General features: G+C 35.5%; 2 protein-coding genes across 3 annotated transcripts; one reads left to right on the top strand and one right to left on the bottom strand.

Moving 5' to 3' along the window:
- Nucleotides 1–5,108: 5,108 nt before the first annotated feature.
- Nucleotides 5,109–9,985, top strand: LOC117792820. The gene is given in 4 exon segments (XM_034633102.1): nt 5,109–5,174; nt 6,291–7,679; nt 9,052–9,248; nt 9,311–9,985. Coding segments are annotated over 4 exon segments (2,262 nt in total). The 3' UTR covers nt 9,921–9,985.
- Nucleotides 9,986–10,496: 511 nt separating this feature from the next.
- On the bottom strand, nt 10,497–12,929 carry LOC117790520 (alkaline phosphatase, tissue-nonspecific isozyme). Of its 2 annotated transcripts, none has more exons than XM_034629992.1 (3): nt 12,376–12,929; nt 10,839–11,683; nt 10,497–10,783 (listed from the first exon to the last, which is right to left on the bottom strand). In XM_034629992.1, the coding sequence occupies exons 1-3, from the start codon at nt 12,876–12,878 to the stop codon at nt 10,683–10,685; spliced, it is 1,449 nt and encodes a 482-aa protein (XP_034485883.1). In that variant the 5' UTR covers nt 12,879–12,929; the 3' UTR covers nt 10,497–10,682. The 2 variants fall into 2 exon arrangements, with proteins under 2 accessions (XP_034485883.1, XP_034485882.1); XM_034629991.1 differs by having other exon boundaries at nt 10,498–10,783; nt 10,839–11,689; nt 12,376–12,928.
- Between the last annotated feature and the right edge of the window lie 8,906 nt (nt 12,930–21,835).

The raw sequence follows: 21,835 nt of genomic DNA, 5'->3' as shown, positions 1-21,835 counted from the left end.
CGCACCCTAATTTCAATGCTTCTGTAATGCACAATAAAATCATTTCGCAAATTCAATTTGCCAAAAGAATACAAAAAAATAATGTGAATATAAAAAGCAAATGGAAATTCAAATGGAAAAATAAAAAAATCCCAGTCAACGGCAAATTCCTGCAAGTTGCGAGTCCAAGGATTCCGTCTCCTTCTTCCCCAACTTTCTATGTGAAGTGCGAATGCCTGCTATCAAGTGTCGCACTTATGTGTGACCTTTGCAAATTCAATTTGTCACCTTTTTATCTATAAACATTTTCTATTAGCCTTGAAGAGGGCACATTTTTCACAATTTCCTTGGCCTAAACATTGGAATAGCTTAGTGCAACAGGGAGTCACAAAAGAACTTGTCAATTTGCTAGCGTTTTATTTTGAGGGGATGGTCAATTACTTACGAGTATGTGATGTCAATAGCATACGAGTATACTATTTGAGAAACGTTTGGAATACCAAAGAATTGAGATGAACGAAAACTTCTAAAACTTGTTTAGATCTGGTTATTCAAATTATATTTAAAATTATCATTATTCGTGCATTACATTCTAAAAGATTGATACAATGGATCATTAAAGTTAAATTTAAAATAAGTAGTAAATATAAGTAAAAACTTATTTATTATTGATGCATTTTAAGTTGCAATTATTTATATAAATTAATTTTCAGATATTTAAATTAAATTCTAAATTTAACAAAATTTACATAAGGTATTTATTGTATTATCATTTGTAGAATTTAAGTCTAATCAACAATCTAAATTATTATTTAAAGTTTTAAAGCAACTAAAATAATTTGCTATCATTTTCTAAATTTATTCAGAACTTTTCAAGTTAAAAATTTTGAAATAATAAAACAAACAAAAATATATAAATACAGGGTATATTCAAGTCATATGTAGAGTCACGCTTTCAACTCTGACATGCTATCATATACGACAAAATTGAATCAATCAAAATTGATTTAGCTTGCTACAAAAGTCGTCCAGAATTTCAATTTCAAAAGCATAAAAATGAAAATAAAAAAAATTCGAATTGAAATTGTTTTCTACGCTGTTTTGGCTAAGAGGAGAACTGGAGGAAAACTGCGTTGCTGGCGTCAGTTGTTAATTTTTTTTGTTGGTAGTGCCTTGACTCAAGAAGCTTTTGGTAATTAAAAAGGCGTTGAGCTAAGCAATTAAACACACGAACTCATCGAGGACACAGCTCAGAGTTTGAAGCTAAAAAGTACAAGTAATACACTAAAATAACGCAATGTTGCGTAATTCAGTTTCACAGTTTTGTAATTAAACGCATTTGCATAAGAATTGCATACGACGATAGCCAGAGCCTCAGGCATACTTCCATGCAACTCTAATTAAAAGTAGCCCCTGAAAAAAAGGGGCGAAAAACAGAAATAACTATCCCCACAACAATTAAGTTTGACTTCAATGCAGTTCTCATTCTTCAACTCCAACTGGGCCTTCACTAAAGGTCATCAACGTGGCCAACTGGCAAATGCCAGCGAATTGAAGTTACGTCTATGTCAATATCATTTTGTTTTCTGTGTTGCATACAGGAAGTTTCTAATGTGCGGAAATGTGGCGACAGCTTATGCAGGTTAAATCGGATTGTAGATATACAGGCAGTTACTGAACAGATCGGAAAATATATGAATGTCAACAAAAATTAGAATGATGACTAGAAAGAAAATTAACAATGATGGCTCATTTCCTCTTTTTAATTATTTTTCCGAATATATTTGCCATCCCTTACTCATATTATACCCCTTAAAACAAATCAACATTTTATGGCTTACATTGTAGCTAAAGGTCAATCTATAATAAAATATTTGAGTACAAAAAAAGTCTATAATATTAAAAATTTAATCGAAACTTATTAAATTATTTCAGATTAATTAAATTGTATTAAATTTAGTTACATTTTTTTGATGTTACTAACATCTACAGCTTAAAATATTATTTAAAGTCATCTATAGTTAGCACAATTGATTGCCAATGCTATATTGACTTTTTTAATTGGAAACTAAAAAATAATAAAAGCATCGACTTATCAATTAAATTTCTTAACTTTTGAAAATAATATTGTAATAATATTTTATTAAATTTCAATAGTTTCTAAAGTAAGTAATAGACAAGTTATATGCATAAGCGATATACTTATTTATGATAATGATTTTTTTTAACAAAACTTTGGATGTATTACTAATAAATGCGTGGAAGTATTTGATATATCTTTGTATGGAAATCAATATCAATGTGAAGAGTCAGCTGGGATATCTATAACGTATAGATTCGCAATATGTGCAATCCAATGAAGCGAATCATCAAGATGTTATCATCCTAATCGAAATGTGCTTCTGCACTTGCCTCATTGCACTTTTTTCGCGTGCTTAGCTAATCTATTTGAATCTGTTGAGTCCCCGGCAAATAAACATATCGTAAATAAATTTTCAAATATCATAATATCATATGATCCTAATTAAGAGCCCATTACTCACCCCTCCAAAGTAAACAGATATGATACGGTATGCAACCAAAATAAAAACCGCAAGTCAACGAAGCAACCCTCTATTTGAGTAAGGGTACACAGATATTGGGCGGGGTGAAGAGAGAGAAATGGTAAGGGGGAGACTCAAGGGAGTTGCGGCTTTGATTGCGACGCGTGTAATTTGACACTTGAACATGTGCAATAGCAACCTGAGCAATTAGGCCAACAGAATCAACATCGACAGTGGCTAAAGGCATGCAAATGAGTGAAGACGGTTAACGGGGCTAATTACAGTGTGGCCCAAGTGTCAGGAACAGCCAACTACCAAGGCTATCAATAACATCTTACAAAAGCCTCAGCTATGTTAATGAGACGCCTCCTTCGTACTCGTCTTCGTCATCTCTGACAAACCGACAATTAGCTGGCGCTAAAGAAAACCGCAAAGTGAAACTTTATGTTTACCTGCCGCATTCAGGGATAGTGAGGGGGGGATTGCAGAGGGGTGGCAAAGCAAAAGTTGTCTGGAAAAATGTCTACGAAAAAAAGTAACTAAAATCTTAATGGTCAACTTTTGTTGTCGGTTTTTTTCTTTTGAGCTTTAACTTGGTTAGCTTTCAGAGCAGCACAAAAAATTTCATAATTACATTCCTGTTTATTAGGCGTCCTTGTGCTCAAGCTGCAGACGTCGCCGCGGCGTCGGCGTCAACGTCAGCATCGAGCAAGGCTGCGCTCGACAATTATTAATTAAATTTCTGAGAGTTTCTGTTATTGCAATTCTGCTGAAAGTTAAAGTTTCATATTTTCATATTTCATAAGTAGTTATTTATTTTATGATTTTCTTATTAATATATATTTAATTTATTAATATTAACGAAATAACAATAACACACACAAGTCCAAATTTTTGTCAATTTCACATGATTTTTAATAAAAAATGAAAGCTCTCAGGATCAAGTTTAAAGTGTTGTTTTATACTAATTATAATATAGGGAGTTAATTAAAAGTGAAAATATGAGACTTAAAATTTTTAATTTTCAAAATTTCAAAGGGGGGACCCTTACCATCGATATCGAATCTTGGTCAAAAATAATTAATTTTCTAAATGAACAAAACTTAAATGCAGAATAAATTTAGAGGCCAAATCATGACCAAAATGACATTCCGCTTTAAAATCGGTTCAGTTTTGACCTAGTTATGACATTTTGAAGCTGGTCAGACTTCGGATTTAGCCACTTTACAAGTCCAATTTTTTGTTTAATTTGGCATGATTTTTTACAAAAAAATGAAAGGTCTCAGAATCAAGTTTCAAGTGTTGTTTTATACTAATTATGATATAGGGAGGTAATTAAAAGTGAAAACATGAGATTTAAAATTTTGAATTTTCAAAATTTCAAAGGGGGGACCCTTAGCATCGAAATCAATATCTAGTAGAATCTAGAGGAAAATATTTTTTTCAAAGAATTTAATAAAATTTTAATGCAAAATGAATTTAGAGGCCAAATCAAGACCAAAATGACATTCCGCTTGAAAATCGGTTCAGTTTTGATCAAGTTATGACAGTTTGAAGTTGGTCAACTCTTTAACCGTACCGGTATAAACGTTTCGGTATTCGGTTCTGGACAGAGAATTTATTGCTGCAACGGTCTCAGATGCGTTTTTTTTTTTATGTGCCAAACATTTTTACTCAATTATTTATATTGAATAAAATAAAATTTTGTTGGAGTCATTTAATTTCATGCAGCTGCAAGTTAAAGCAGAAGTATTTGAATGCCATGAACATATATTTAAATTATTTAAAATGTAACCAAACCAAACTGCCGCCATTTTGAATTCACTGGATATGGCATTAATAATGCTCGAAAAGGAAGACCGCAAAAAAAGGAATCCTTCGGTTCTTAAAATATCTACACAATGAGGGAAAAATATGAAAAGCTGACGCAGAAACATCAATGGCACAACCTCCATTTATCCCCCCTACCCCTGCACCCACCCACCTGAATTGCACCCCCTCCCGAGCTGCCTCCCTCTCTCTTCTCTCTTCTAACCCTCGATACGTAAGCAGAAGAAACTCCAATGCATTGCATTGAAATTCTTCATTTGCAATTCAATGACATTCCGTTTCGTGCTGTGACAAATCCTTTATCCGAGTGGGCGTGGCATTCAATGGGTCCGAATCTACAATGTCCAATGAGCGTTGCGACGCAACAGATGACGCCAGCTTGCAGCGCCCCCTGGCGCCAACAAACCAAAGTCACTGCTAGGCATTGCTTCAGTAGTAGGCGTGGCAACGCATGCGCCCATCAACGTGTGGGAGTCAATGAAAGTCGATAGAGAGCGGACTGAGGGGTGCGAGGGGAGGTTGACAAGTCGCGCAATGCAACTGAGAGCGAATCCAATGCTTGCTTGCGAGGATTCCACAGCAATGTGCGAGCGAGAACCTCAAGCTGCCAGCACAGATGCCAATAACTAATCCCAGTCCAAGGGGTGGATGGTACCACCCCAACTGGTACCACTACTACTGCCTGTCTGCCTTGTGCTGGCTTTCATTGGCTTCGCATTCAAACCCAATTTTCGTTGGCATTGCGACAGGTGACCGATGTTCTCTTCTCAATTCTCAGTTCAGTCGAGTTCGACGGGCGCAACAGGAAAGTTGCGTGTAACGGTAAATTGTGTAAGCCGTGTGCGTTTTCCAAGTGAAAATCTATTGCATATTTAATGGCTTTAACTGTTTCGCGTTTTTGCACTAAGCTAACTAACCTAAAAGTGCATTAATTATTTACAAGAAAATTTCATTCAAAAAAATAATAATTAAGAAATTCAAAAATATCCAAGTGCGTAAAAATAACGAATATAAATAATATTTTATGATTCCTTAATTTTAAAAATTTGGAATACAGTTAATAAAGACTGTGAATGTGACTCTAAGTGACTCTCTAATAATCAAAATTTAATATTTCTTAAAAAAAATAATTGTGTTAATAAAATGTACAAAATTTATACCAGTAACGGTCTGGCGATTCCATACTACTCAATGGTATTTAAAATACTTGATTAATTTAACTTGAGTTATAAAAATATATTAGAAATATCTCTAGTGACTAAGAAGATTAAAGTAACTGCATAAATTAACAGTAAATTAATATTTGAAAAAAAAACAGCTTTTATTTAATTAAAAAATTGAATTGACTTTTTCTATGATAGCTATGTTTGTAATACGAGTATATAAAGTTGTCCGATTTTGGTAAAGTTTTGCCAGGATATATTAGACAGTAAAAATTATGCAAAATGTAAGTTTGACCGAGATACTTCAAATAACCACAAAGATTTTCATACCTCCAAAAAAATTCAAAATCTAAAAATTTTTCCTTATTGTGCTTAAAAGTAATAAAATTTAATTTCTGATTATCTAGAGTTTTTCTAAAAAAAAACAAGACTTTATTTATAAAAAAAACTGTAGCTAAAAAGTAAAAAAAGTTCTAAAAATCAAACTACACTGTATTTAATTACTTAGTAAATGAACGCTGCATTATATTACAATTAAAATAAATAAATAAAATTCTTTGATTTTACAGTAATATAACAAGCACACAAATCGAAGAACAAGAAAGATATTTCCAAGAAGAAAATTCATCAAATTAAATCAAGAAAATAATTGAAATTAAAGTCGAGTCGCAAAGGAATAAAAAAGAAAAGTTAGAAGGTCGGCGGACCTTGATTCACTTCAAGAATGTTGAACATGAATCAACAGTCGCAGTTGCAGTCGCTGTCGCTGTCGCAGTCGCAGTCGCAGTCGTTGCCACACCCACAGCAGGTACATTACGTGGAGTGCCGCCCATTACCGGCAATCAACGAGACATTTGCACAATTTAGTCAACATCGCTCGTCAATATCGCTGCTGTCGCCATTGGATTTATCCTTGAGAACGACATCGAATATAGTTCCAATTACGCCACCATCGACGCCGTCGCCTCCGAGGAAACGTCAGAGATTAATGTCCGAGGAGAATTATTTGTGGCGGCCGCATATGGCGACATTGCCACCGCTGCCACATGCTGCACTGGTCATGCAACCACCAGCAACAGCAACAGCAGCAGCAACAGCAACCACAAGTTATTTTCATCATCATCAGCAACAGCAGCAACCAACTCAATTGGGGAGCAATTGTTACGGCTTGAGGGGATTCGAGGGGGTAGCCAGCTATGATAAAAGTAATTTTCAGCAAATTCCGGCGAGTCAATCGAGTGTGGCAGCAAGTCGAACGTCCAGCATTTATGTGGCAGATGAGACAATTGTGTTGACCGAGGACGAGGATGAAACAGTTGTCAGTTCCCATGACTACAATGACTATGCCACGGATACGGAGAACGATGATAATGAGCACGATAACGATAACGATGATAATGATAATGATACAATACAAGTCAACGATGATGATGATGATGAAGAAGCTGAGACCGCTGTCGCATCACCAGAGCAACATGATGATGATGATGAGGAGGAAGTATTTGTGGACATTTTAAGCAACGATGATGATGAAAATCCTTCGCAAAGCCTACAGACTCAACTCTTGGAAACTAAGGCACTAAAGCGTAATGAACTGCTCTATGAGGATGAGGCACTGCATCATCAGGCAGTCGATGGTTTGGCCAAACTCTTTGATCGTGATTTCGGTCAAACCAACAAAGAATCCTCTGCCCCTGTCGAGATCATTACAGTCGAGGAGTCACCGCAATCCGAGAAAGTCTACATGGATTTAAGTGGAAATGCCCCTTCTCAATTACCACCCCCACCACCACCACCAGCACCACCTCTAGCGAATTCCCCGCCCCCACATTCACTACGCAAACAGAAGACGGAACGTAAACGCACCAAATTAAGAAAACATTCGGCCATCGATGAGGAAACAATTAGTCCTGTGTCCGGCACCATCATCCGTAAGCTGCGGGACGATGAGGAGCTTGTGGTGCGCAAAGGTGACATTGATCCGGCTTTCAATGTGGTCGAAATCACCGAGGAGGCCAAGGCCATCTTGGCCAGCATCGATAATAAGATTGGCGACTATTTGTGCCAGCTTTGTCGCACCGTCTACGACGATGCCTTCATGCTCGCCCAGCATCGATGTCCTCGCATCGTGCACATCGAATACAAGTGCTCCGAGTGTGAAAAGGTGACAATAGCTACTTATCTATTGATTTTTACTATTTATATTAAATATAGAAGAGTGCATCGATTTGTAAGGGCCATACAAATTCACAAATATTCGATGTCTACGGTCAATTCTAAAATATTTTCACCAAGAAAACATAGTTCTAAAATCAATTCCTAGTCCCTGCATTTTGAATTGAAAAACGTGTTTTTTTTTTATATTTTTATCATGAATTATTACCATATCTTTAGTATTTTTATTCCGATCCTGACAAGATTGTTATCAAAACTCGTGTTAAGACCAGGATTTTTAAATACAAACACAAATTGTTCTGCAAACATAATTTTCGTCCTTGCAATAACTAAAAACGCAAAATTTTTCAACTCAAAAACGGGGACTAGGAATTAATTTTAGAACTGTAGTTTCTTGGTAAAAACATCTTAGAATTGACCGTAGATTACGATTATGGGGTACCATTTTTTCGAAAAAAAATTTAAATGCTCTATCTATCTCTCATATCTAGCTTCATTCTAGTTGACACTGACTGAAAATCGATTAATGTTTACAGAATTTAATAGAAATTGTAACAGAAAGTTTATTAAAACTATTAACTGTTTTTTTTTTTTAAGTTAGTATTAAAAAAGAAAAGACTAATTTTTAATTTTAATATATGAAAATAAAAATTTAAATATGTAACAAAAATTACTCCAAATTATAAAAACAAAAAATTATATGCGGCATAAAATTTAACACAATTCTGTAAATTATATTTGCTATTTTAGTATTTTGTCGTATACTCCAAATTTTAAAAACTTCTTGTAATCGAAAATGATTTACACTACTTTTAAAAGAAATTTTGTATCTCAAAGCATATTTCAGACATAAATTCCAAGTATTCAAAAAAAAAAAAATTTATTTCAAGACCTCTTTTTGAAAAAAATGGGTCGCGTACCGAAAATTCGTAAAAAAAAACGAGAGAAAAAATTTTAATTAAAGACGAATTTTATCACTTTATTTTAAAATTTTTAAATGAAAATTTATATTTATTTAATTAAAAGTTTTTATTTTCCGGAATAATTATTGTGCTCTTAATTAAAAGAAAAAAATCATCTGAAAATTGTTTCAATCATTGGCATACATTTTTTTAAACATATTTTTGCTTAATCTGTTGCTCATGTTTAAAGTTTTGACAGCAAATTCGAACATAATGCGATTTGCTGTACAGATACATGGTATAAAAACTCATTTATTGTATTTTTGCGATTTTATCTGAGGCAGAGTTGTTTCTTTTGGAACTTTTCTGTTTATTAAGATAATTTATTTGTTCTTCTGCCAGTGTCATTGGCATCTTTAAGTTGTTTGAGCTCCAACTAATAAACGTTTTTATCTGCAGGTCTTCAACTGTCCGGCGAATTTGGCATCGCATCGCCGCTGGCACAAACCCAAGTCGGAGATGCAATCCGGCAAGAAGCGACAGAGCAGCAGCTGCAATGAAGCCTCCGGCAGTGGCACAGAATCCCAGAAAACAACCGGAGATGAAGCCAACGATGGCATATATCCTTGCCAGCAATGTGGCAAGACCTTTCGACGGTAGGTTTTCAATTCTTTCATCTTTCGCAGTCTGTTCTCAGTTTAATCTGTGGCTTTTTCAGTTATGCCTACCTTAAGAAACATCAGGCTTCACATCAAATGTTGGACAGTCTCAAGAATATGGAATTCTTCAATGCCCAGCAGCAACAGCAACAACAACAACAACATCCACAGGCGCCACAACAAGCGGCAGCAAGTGGTTCAACCTATGTGCTGCCACGCCCACCACATGGCATACTTTATCCCACAGCAACAGCTAAGAACTATGCAACTCCACAACGCTTTCCAGGATTCCCATTTCAGGCCTTCGATCAGCGACGCTTTTACTCCCTGGGCGAATTGTATCTATCACAGCATCTGGAACGCTCCTCGGCCTTTCAATATGTCCATGCCAATCATCTGAGGCAGCTGTCGAATGTGGCACACACCATGTTGCCGCCGCTGCCCGTCAAATGACCCAGCTCCAATGTGCTGCGTCCTGTGCCGCGCATTGCATCCACAGTCACGTCCACGGCCACATCTACATCCACCTCATCTTCGAGTGCAGCAGCGACACCGTTGGAGTTGCCTCCAGTTAACTGGATGCTTCCCATGCCGTCGGCAGCTGCAACGGACGCAGCAACTGCGGTGGCGCCACCAGCAACAGTCGCTGGCGGTGTTGTTGGTGTTTAATTTGATTAGATGTTTAATAGAATTCAATAAAATATACTAGTTAAAGTTTACCATTATCCAAAAAACATAAAAGTTTATTTTAATGGGTGCAACGGGGCGTATGAATATTAAGTATACAACGAAATAGATATGGTTAAAAGACCTTTTGTTATCTGTCTACACAACGTAAAATATATGTTTCAAAGACCTTTTGTTATCTATACATAATTGTGTTTTAGCTTAATATTTAGACCGTGCGAAAATAAAAATAAATATAATACATTTAGATTTGTAGAAATTTGTAAATATTTTTAATCAAAATTTTTACAGGACAATTTCAAAACAATTGGAAAGCTACAAATATATTTTTTCACCGTATTAAAGCCTTAGGATAACTTGAATAACTTTTGTGTATTTTGTACAATCGTAATGAAATTATCCGACTAGTTGCAGAGAATCATAACGTACATTTCTTCCGAGATTCATAGATTTATCGCTAAAATTTTACCTATTATTTAATATAATACTGTTTTCTGGAATACGGAATTCTAGATTCTAATTTTATATAAGGAAAGAAATGATCTCATCAGTTGTTACATAGTGATCAAGAATATATATTTTAAAGTGTTGCAGATTTTCATCATCTTGTTATACAAAATACACTGGTATAATACAAGATTATTACTATTTTAATGACAGATATCTAAGCGATTATCTTATCTACATAACGTTACTTATAGTGTAAGATAACTAAATGTAAGTACAATCTAAAGATTTTTTAAGCTACAGCTGATTACCAAATGCATTCAGTCCCAGAGCATAGGACAAAGCCTGAGCCAGGTAAGTTTCTTCGTGGACTCCATAGAACAGTAAAGACTTGGGTCCTGCAAATGTAGAAAGTTATAGAATTGAACTGATATTATGGGAAACTTGACTCACCCTGAGCAAAGAGCAGACTCTCCGAAGACATCTGTTGCAATATCAGCTGCAGTTGCAGCTCCGACTGATTGAATGTCTCATCTAAAGTGCTTGTTAAATCCGTTTCTCCGCTCACATCGCGACTTGGACTCAAATAATTGCCATTGGTAAGGAGTACAAGGGTCAAGGTATTCTTTTGACCCAACAAAGTGGAGAGTGTCTCATTGAGTAGTCTTAACTCGCGTGTTGCATTCATTTCTGGCCTCACAAAATGCTCCCAAATCAACAGATGCCTCACAGTTGAACGTCTGAGCACCTCCAGGGTTTTATTGAGCATCAACTTTAAACTGGGAGCTTGAGAATTCGCAGTGAGATCTCCATTAGCAAGGACACCCATCAAATAATCCAAGTTGGTGGCATTAATCGAACTGAGCTCTTTTTCATGTTGCACTACCTCGAATCTCTTTCGAGGTCTTAACTTCAACTTCAGATTTCTCCAATCGCGTAATAAATTGCGTCCATTTCTGGCGCGGCACAGCAGCTCGTCTAAGGGATCCCAAGTATAAATTGGAACTTTGGCACTCAGCAACTGTCGTCCGCCGCCCATTACGACATTGAGGGCTTGTCCCGTCTCGCCCGAGATCAATTGTAGGGCCACATCCTCGCAGCCCGCCTCGATGCTGCCCAAAGGCATTAAGCCATCGCATTCCCAACTCGTTTCAGCCACATTAGCGTAAAGAGCTGCTCCAGTTGCTCCCGTTATCCTTTGATTTGTCACAAATCCTGTGCGTAGACCCGCAAGTTGAGCCTGGCGAAGTATACTATGGAATTGATCCAATCGACTGCAGTTTCTAGACATGATTTGGCTGGTACTGAAAATAGTTGTAAGTGATTAAGGATTTATTTAATATTATTTTATATTTTTTAAATATACCAAACCTATGGTAATTGCAGTATAATTGAGACTATACAAAAATTGAAAATTAAAGGCTATAGTCGAGATTCCGACCATAGGATACCCTTTACTTATTTCAATATATGTAAAAGTACTTGAATGAAATTACTACCAAATAAAAACTAGTGCATACTTTAAGGTGATTTTAGTGAAATAATAACTTTATTAATAACTTTGGTTAGCTATAACTTCCGTTCTACTTGTCCGATCTTGCTGCGGTTAAGTGATATTATAGATAATATTATTAGATAACGTCAATTACCATGAGAACTATATTATCTTAATAACTGTGGGTGTGGTAGTTTTTCGCGATTTGCGGGGGCGGAAGAGGGCGTGGCAAAAATTTAAAAAAACTTGACCTGCGTGGGGTCTATAGAAATCTGTGTTCCAAATTTGGTATCTCTAACTCCAATAGTCTCTGCGATCTAGGCGCTCACACGGACGGACAGACGGACAGACAGACAGACGGACAGACACACGTGGCTATATCGACTCGTCTGTTGATGCTGATCAAGAATATATTTACGGCTATAAAAATTGAAACTGAATCCGGAACTAAAATTTAATTCTGTTAGATTCCCTGATTAAAAGTGATTTTGTTACCTATTCCTAATGCCGGCTTTTAGGGGCACTCCTGACCAGAGTGCTCGGGATACACTGGACATATCGCAGGGTGAATTGTAACTGCAACTGTTCTTGATCCGCGCCAGATGCGGGAACTGATCCCACACGAAGTGTGCATGCTCCTTGGTGCTATTTTCGCCAGGGAAACGAGCTGCTGCCAAAGCTCTGCCATCGATGCCATTAACCAAGAGAATTAATACATTCTTGGGCTTACTCTGTTTGGAGTAAATTCTCATTGCCTGTTGCAATTCCTGGATTCCCTTGTCGTACCAGAATTTCTGTTCCGGCGACACTTGATCCTTCCAGTAATCCACATCTGATAGATTGACCACCTCGTATTCCACCTCATAACGGATTGTGATGCCAATACAAATCAGGGATATTAACACGGCCAATAACACGGATCCGGCTACAATAAATAATTGTGTCGACTTTAAGCGCAACTGAAAACAAATCTGTTTCCATCTTTGAGATGTTGCCATGATTAAATCATTCAGTCCACTTCAATCCCGAGCTTATTTTCAACTGCCTTGTGGAAATTCATCTTTATAAAACTAACTTATCTCAAGATATTCATATTCTATACTCTCATTCCAGTTTTTAGATAAGATTTGTAAGTTGTTTGAAGTTTTTACTACCACAATTTGCATTGTTGTAGTGTTGTAATTAGTTAGCAAATGTGATGAAAAATTTATACGCTAATTGCCATATAAACAATTGCAAGTACACTGCGAGAAATTACACTGAACTACCACAACATTCAAACTAACAACCTGATTCAGATATAACTTGTAAGATACGTTATCTATTCTTATAAATAGTTGTAAATCTTTGACAGTTATCTTATACAAACAAAGGTGCTCAAATAGCAGATACACTGTACACAGGCTATAAGTTATTGGTTTTGGTTTTTTAATTCTAAAAAAAAATACTTGCTGTGAGCATTATTTACAGGGTATGTATTAGTCAAATGTGAACTAAGCTGTTGACTCCAATCTATACCTGTACACATTTCTTAGTAAATATTTTCTGCACTATATATAACATTACAACTGCGAGTGCAGGGTATTAAAAGCATTCCACAATAACATTTCTAAATAAATTTGAATTTTTATTATATTTTCTTTGACTGAAACTTAAGAGATACGTTATCTTCTGGAAGTTGTAATACATTGTAAAGTTAGAGACTGCATTGCTCAACTCCCGAATATCCTATAGCCGGGAACGTTGAAATGTTGCAGGCTGCAATTTTGGGGAACACACCACATACCAAAAATGCAGGGTATAACAAGGACATACATTTCTATGATTTAATTGCAATGTTATAAATTTTTAAATGCCAAATTACTGCCAATAATTAGCCCAATTATTTTTGTCCGTGTAGTAAGAGCACAATAGAAATTCCTATTTCAATTTTAGCCTTTTGGCTTTGAAGGGTCAACGACGTGACTGTTTTGGTAATTAACTATTGCACACTTTCATGTGGCAAGCCACAACTGTTTGATTGTGTGGGCGTGTGGCACAACCACACATACACACACACAAACACACACTCACACACATAGAAATGGACAATAAGTGTAATTGCAACCACAGAGAGACAAACTATTCGCTTATGAATTTTCAATTAAACGCATCGAGCAAAAGGTTTTCATACATTTGCCGTTATGCGTATTTGAATGGGAAAACTCTGTTTTTGCAATTACCAGTAGTTAACCTGCTCCATCCTACCAGTGTTGCCAACTCTTTAGGGCCTAAAGAGCTATATTTACATATAAAAAAAGCTAGAAAAGGCTAGGCAATCTGTAAAAAGGCCAGACAAAAAGCTATTATAATTTTAAGGTCAATTTTATATCCCGCATCTATTGAAAATAGCATATATATTCTAGATCAGCATTTAAAAAAAAACCAAAAGACTCCAAGATCTCTTTATAATCATTTCTTATTCAAAAACAAATTTAAACCAAAGGCGAACAACTATATAAATACAACAGGAATCTAGTTATATTAATTTAAAATAGTTCCAGTAGCTTTCTTTATTTTTAAAATATATAGAACTTCCCCTAGCCGCCATTTCACAATTTTATCCGCGATTGGCACTCGAAAAACTCCAGTTCTGGCGGCAAAATAGCTGATTCGGCAACTCTGCTCCCTATTCCCAGCCCTCGGGCTCTCTCCCTCTTTCCACTCAACTGTTAGCCATCATTGCGACGCTTTGAAGTTACGTCGCTTTGACATGTGGTCAGTTTTCCCTGAGCAAAGCTTGTCACAAATGTCACACAACTAATGTGGCATGCCACATGCCACTTGCAACATTTGATTATCAATTTGTCAATTCTATTATAACTATCTATAAATTTCCAAGTTGCCACTGACAGTTCAACGTAAACAGCAACAACAAGAACAACAACAATGACAACAACTAGTTACTCTTACGGAAGTGACCTTTTTGTCTAAATTATTTTTAAATTGCCATTTTTCCATCATGCTGTGAATTTTCCCTTACGCATTGTGCGTGCATTTGTTAAGAGAATGAGGTTAGCTGTGTCGTATTAAGAGAGTGTAGTGGGGGTCAGACTCATTTGGTTTGTGCATTGACTAAGCTTTCGAGCAGTGCTTTTTTGTTGCGCTTAGCGCCATCTTTTGAATTTATTGTGCATGCACATTCAACAGGCAAAAGCTTTGAACGTGAATGCAAAATATTAGGGAATAATACGGGAGCCGAAAACCAAAATTTTCCTTAATATTGTAATTTTAATCGAAGTAGTTCATTTTCAAGAACCGAATACTAAAACATTTGTTCCAGTACGGCCTCTGTACATTTTTTCCAAATATTATTTTGAATTTTATAATAAAATTTATCTTGTTTTTAGAACAGTTCTTAATTTTCTTACTGGCGCAATTATCTGGAAACCCTTTTAAACTAGATATATTGCTTTTTATTGCAGCATACATATGTTGATTAGTTTTGCGATTGCTTTAAAAGCTGAAATATGGTAAATGGCAAGGATGTTGAGGACACAATTAGTGACGAGTGCTCATCAAGTTGAATAGAACATGCTGCTCCCATTTTTAATGTGAGGGAGGGAGACAAACGCATGTGGTCACTCACTACTCAACGAAGAGATAAGGAGAGGAGAGAGCTGGTCAAAGCTCTCCTGCAGTTCAACAGCTGGGGACGCCCACGCGCTCTCAAGGATGCGAAATACCAACGCGTGGGAGAGACGATTGTGGAAAGTGCGAGGCGAAACACAAGACACCAGAGTGCAACAACAAAAACTAAAAAGAGAGAGCAAATTATAAAAAGGGAGTGCGAGGTACGTACGTGAGTATGCATGGGTGTGTGTGTGTGTGTGTGTTTGTGTGTGTATGTGTGTTTGGGCGCTGAGTGCAATTGGGCGGTTCCCTGATATTGAGTTCGTTCTCTGCTTCTCTTCAGCTTCTTCTTGTGACCTTGTCCGCCAAACACAGCAAGATATAAAAAAAAAAAAAATAAACTTAATTTTGCAACGTCATGTGCATTTTGTGGCGCCTGCTCAACATTTAGTTTGCTCATTTTCATATGGCATATGGCTAAGGAATTTACGAAATTATGAGTACTTTTAATCAGGGTATCAATTCGAAATGATCAAGTATATTGGTTTCAGTAAAGGTTATGGCTTCGAAAAACCGGTATTATTTCGGTTTGAAAAAAATTATTAAAATTATTGTTGGAAAACTAAAAAACAATGATTCTTTTATAACAAAAAATGTAAAATTTGTATTATAAAATTGAATGCGTCATTAAACCAAAACTAACCGTTTTACTAATCGGTTATTTCGGTTTTGCTAGAATAAAAAAGTTTTCTTTCAGATACGTTCACCGAATTCAATTTCAATTGCGATAACAGTTTTAACCCCAGCTTTTAATAATTAAAGCCTTTTTCTAACTAATTGCAAGAAATTGCAAAACAATTTGGAAATGTGTAATGCAATTTTTAAATAAAATGCAACGCAGTTTGATTTTTCGTGCGGGGGTGTGTGTGTGTGTATGTGTTTGTAATCGCATTCTATCAAACATTTAATTATATGCATATAAGTGTGTAAACAAATGACAAGCAGAGGCGTAGTGAAAAAGGGGAGAGGGAAAGCCGACCACAAACCAAACGACTAACAAATTTGCACTCTTACGAGCTTTGTAGAATTCTGAATTGTGGCTGTTGTTGTTGATTTGAGCGCTAAGCAATTATGGCATTGGCGCCATAATAGAAAAAGCGATAAAAATTATAAAAAAAAAATATAACAAAAATCAAAACAATTATTGCCATTATAATAAGTAGTTAATATATATATTTATATGTGTATAGGTAATACATAAAAAGTATGCATGTACATTTGAATGACATGCAGTGCAATTTTCATGCATGATTGCACTTCATTCTCATTTGACAGTTTGAGAACAGCTCTACACAAGTCATGGAAAGTTCATGAATTAAATGAGATATTATACATATATATGTATGTGTGTATCTATATGTATATATATATACTGTATTTTTAAATTGAGGTAGTTCTGAGTGCAGTGAAAACTTGTTTTCACCATTTATGAAATGCGATTAGATTAGATAGCATTCACAATTTTAAAATGATTAGATACGCCTGCATTTGAATAAATTTCGATGAGGTGAACCGATTTATTTGAAGTGTGCAAATAATTTGGTGTATTAATATTTGAATTTCAGCTCAAATCAGTTAATTTTTATTATTAGATACACAATCTTTGGCTTGGAAACACATTTCATGATCATAAAACGAAATTAAAAATGCAGAGATACATACATACATTTTAGTGACAAGAAGCTGCGAGTTATTGATTATAAGTCCATCTATGTACTACATACATACACATACATACTGTGTGCACTGTACTGTGTGTGCACATATTTGCCCAAGCTCCCAGCAGAACTTTCCAGAATGTGGTTCGCCAAAAGCAATAACAATAACAAAAACAAAACAATAGGAATTCAAGTAGACTCGCATATTAGAAATACACTGGGCTTATTTATTTATTTATTTTCGATTCCCAATGCCATAAGCTAACGCGTATTATTTAAATCACTAGTCAGTATTCAGTTTTGTCTAATAAGATGTTAAGGAACCTTAAAAAATTACTTTGAAGGATTATTTAAAGGCTTTTATTATATCAATCAAATGTAACAATTTTCTATGATTAAAAAAAAATTAAAAATAATTATTATTAATTTTTATTGTATCCAAAAACAGTAATCAGTTAAATTAAATGTTATTACATTGGAATTTAAATAATAATTAAAATTAATTTTTATGTTTTTGAATTTAAACATAAAACAGAAATTTAAAAAAACGCTAAAAAGTCTACTGTTATCTGAATAACTTTTCTGAGAAAGAGGCAGCACAATTAGAATGCTTTCAAGTTTGACTGGGTAATTTACGTTTTGTGTGTTGTTGCAAATACAGTTGACAACTGACGACAGCGTCTCACTAATACACACAAGCAACCCTGTGCTTTCGTATGTGTGTGTGTGTGTGTGTGTGTTCTCATACTAATGCATTTTGATACTGGCCTTGAACGTGAATTGCATTTGCGCAAAAATCTGATGAGAGAGGGCCGCGTGCGAGCGAGCACGCGAATGCGAGAGTGAGTGGGACAGCTAGCGCCAGGGAGCAGGAGAGAGGGAAAGAGGGAGAGGAATCGCAAGAAATTTTTGCCAAAGCAAAAAGTTGAAGTACATACAAACACAGAACCCTAGCTGAAAACGGGCTGCAACGTTGCTCACTTGCACTCATACTCTCTATCTATCCCTCTCTCTCTCTCTCTCTCTCGCTCCGCCTTTTGCCTCCTGCTGTAGCTATCTTGCTCTCGCATTGCCCAACTAAATATTCAAAGCAGTCTCAAGGTTATCGCACACATACAGACACATCTACTTATTGCACATATCATGTACATACATATGCACATATTATGTATGTACTATGTACACAGAAGCACATTCTCTCTTGCACTCTCTGCTACGTGCTCTCCTTTTGAATTTTTTACTTTTATTTTTAATTTTTTGGTAACCAAAAGCTCAAAACTTTCCAACTGCATTTCTTAAAGATCTGGACGTTTGTATGAATGCAAAAATCCCCCAAACTACATACAGTTAGTTAAAGACGTATTTTGACAAAATACAAAACTCGATGAAAAATAATATTTCTTTATTTTAAACTTTTTCGTCTAAAAACAGAATAATAAAATAAGAAATGGAAAAAGGCATCCATAAAATTTATATATTTCTGACAAGAGAACACTTTCTTGACTAACTGTATGTAACTAGTTTACTTCTCCTGCCATTCTGCCAAATATAAGCGTTTGAAATTTACTTTTACTATTTACTTTTTTATAGCTATTTTTCATTGCTTTGCCATTTCACATTCTGCATCACAGCCGCCGTTGTGGGCGTTGGAACGGCTGCAGTGGAACGTAAGTAATTTTATGAAACCTATCGCCATTACTTTTGAGTCGTATGCATGCGTGTGTGTGTGTGTGTGTGTGTGTGAGAGAGAGACCGAATCTTTGATTATTGATTCGTAATAGTAAAACCTTTGAAGTGCCTTCATAAATGGATTCCATGTGCAAGCAGTGAGAAAGAAGAGTATTCACACAGTCAACTATGTGTGTATGTGTATATACATATGTATACTTTATATACCTGATGACCTATTTACAAGTTTTAAATGCAATTTCTGCTGTGCTTACTATGAAATCACATTTAGTATTAAATCTCATGCAATTACAAAGAATCGACTGTAAACTCACAATAACAGAGCTTTAATTAAATGCCCTTTGAGATACTGAACTTGCAACGCCAATGACGCAAGTGGAAAGAAGAAGTGGCAGTCAGTGGGTCACTTGGTGGGCGGGAGTGCGAAAGAAGAAGCTATTACTGTGGACATTCATACACTCAGAGAAAAATGCCATACTAAGTTTAAATAAGTCCTTACCTGTATTTTTACTGTTTTGCTTTGAGCACTTTAAGATTGAGGTGTACTCAACTTCTTAAATTAAGTATGAAATTTTTGTGTATGCTTTAATCTTTTACAGATTTTAAATAATCACAAAATGTACTTAAAGTATCCCACAAAAATCTAATTTTTAAATTTGAAGAATTGCGGAAAGCAAACTTAAATTGAGATTTTTGTACTCGCTCTTGGAAATTTTGAATTCAGTTTTTGACATCGTTTGTACTTGAATTTCCTCTATTTTTTTTAAGTGTACAGCACACACATATACGCATTCTTGCATTAAATGTCAAAGTTGAGAATAGGAAAGTAAATCAACAATCCAATTGCAAGCTAAAAGTATCTAATGAAATCGTAATGAGTATCATTTGATTATTCTGAGCAAAAAAAAAACATATGTACTTATGCACAAAATCAACAAACATTAAATGTATTTAGATGCACCCACAACTCTTACATATTATACATTCAAAATGAATTTATATTTTAATTGGAAGGATGAATAAATACAAATGTTATTTGTATACATATTACTTTTGAATTAAGCAAACTTTGGTAGTTATATATGTGCTGGGTCAAATAAGCTAAGAGCCACTGTACATATTTACATACATATGTTTGTCAATAGATTCAAATGTCAGCATTGCATAAAACGCGCCCCTCAACCAGAGTCGTCACCCCTCTCTGCACTGGCGAATGCGAAACATGAAAGGGAAATTTCTGGCACATATTTCAAATGTCGACTGCAGACAACGAGTCGCACGATGATTCATCAGAACAGGCAACTCAACTTCAAGCAAATGAGAGCGTGTACGCTCAGCGAGAGAGTGCTTCAACAAAGAGCGTGAGAGAGAGTGTGCCATTTTATAGTCATATAAGGCACAAACACAAGCACATATTCGCACATACCGACCCGCCCCCATGCTACAGCAGCAGCAGCAGCAGCTGCAGCGAAAGCTTTTCAAATGCATGTGTTATATGGGACGCGCTCTCGCTTGCTGTCTCTCTCCTGCTCTCATTTCGTTTGGCGTTGCGCTCTCGCAAAGTTTCAATTTTCGTTCAGTTCGCTAGCAGAGCCTCCGCCGCCTTTATGGGTTTCATTCCAATGTGTTGCACACAAACGCACACATACATACATATGCACATATAGGCAATCCTTGTAGCGTTTATTTCAAGTTCACTGTCAAGGTCACCTACTCTTGTCATGCGCTGCAGCAGCAGCTTCGTGGCAGCCTCAACAAAGATTATGTACCCTACAGTGGTTGCAAATTGTATTCATCCCCCCTCTCTATCTCTTTCTCTCGCCCAATCCTGCCCCGCTTGCAATACATTCTCGGTTATTTCACTTTTCTCAACGAATACTGAATTTATAATATATACATATACGCCTAGTTATTACAAATGCACTGCAAATACATAGTTACACTATACATAGTACACACTGTATTTACAATTGTCTGTATATATTCGTAGTTTGCTCTGAGCCAAGTTTTTTCGATTTCATCTGCCCTATCTCACCTCTCAATGGTTTTCAGTTTTAGTTTTAGTTCTGTTTGTTTTTGTTTTTTTTTTTTTTTTGTCTTCAGCAAAATATTTATGCCAATTTTGTATAGTAAACAAATATTTTTGGCTCATTTTTGTTTACCCAGAAATATTCAGGGGCACAGGGTGTATACTTAATTTTATGTGACATTTTAATTTACTTGATGATAAACAAGAAAAGTTTTCTGTTAAAAACTCATTTTAAAAGCTAAGGAGTCTGCAGGCAGTGAGAGTGACTCAAAGCAAACAACTGACACATGTCTTAGTTATATATTTGTGCGTAGTATATGAGGTTCACGTATACGTAATATTTAAGGTACCCAGTAGGAAAACGAAAGTCTTCCTTTAGAATTTCACAATTTTTTATTTATTTATTTATATAAACTTATCTTAAACAAACAATAAGATAAGTGTAGATCAATTAGCAATAGCAACTATATTATTATAAGCATTTTACGCATGCCAAAAGCATGAAAAGGGAAGTATAAATATAAGACAACAAACAAATTAAATTGAACAGTATAACGAATAAAAATTTTCTTCTATTGGGCATCTTTAAGTTTTTTACCAATAAATTAAATTTGTTAATATGGCGTAGTCAGAGCTCTTCGAATATTACATATTACACAAGAGAAACAAATTAGGGCTGACAAAAAAAATAAGGGAACATATCAGACATATTTGTTTTTTTAATCCGACAAATCACACAAATATTATATTATCTATGGCTACCATGCTTAAAAATTGCTGCTGGGATGTTGAACTGCACATCTGCAGCTGCGGTTTCTAGCAGTAGTTGCTATATATGGAAGTATAAATTTAGTATACTCATATGTATGTATGTATGTCTGTAAGTTTGTATGAATCTGAATTCCCT

Source organism: Drosophila innubila, assembly GCF_004354385.1.
Source record: "Drosophila innubila isolate TH190305 chromosome 3R unlocalized genomic scaffold, UK_Dinn_1.0 2_E_3R, whole genome shotgun sequence".
Classification (NCBI taxonomy): Eukaryota; Metazoa; Arthropoda; class Insecta; order Diptera; family Drosophilidae; genus Drosophila; species Drosophila innubila.
Note: the sequence above shows the minus strand (reverse complement) of the source record. Positions and strands in the feature narration are given on the sequence as shown.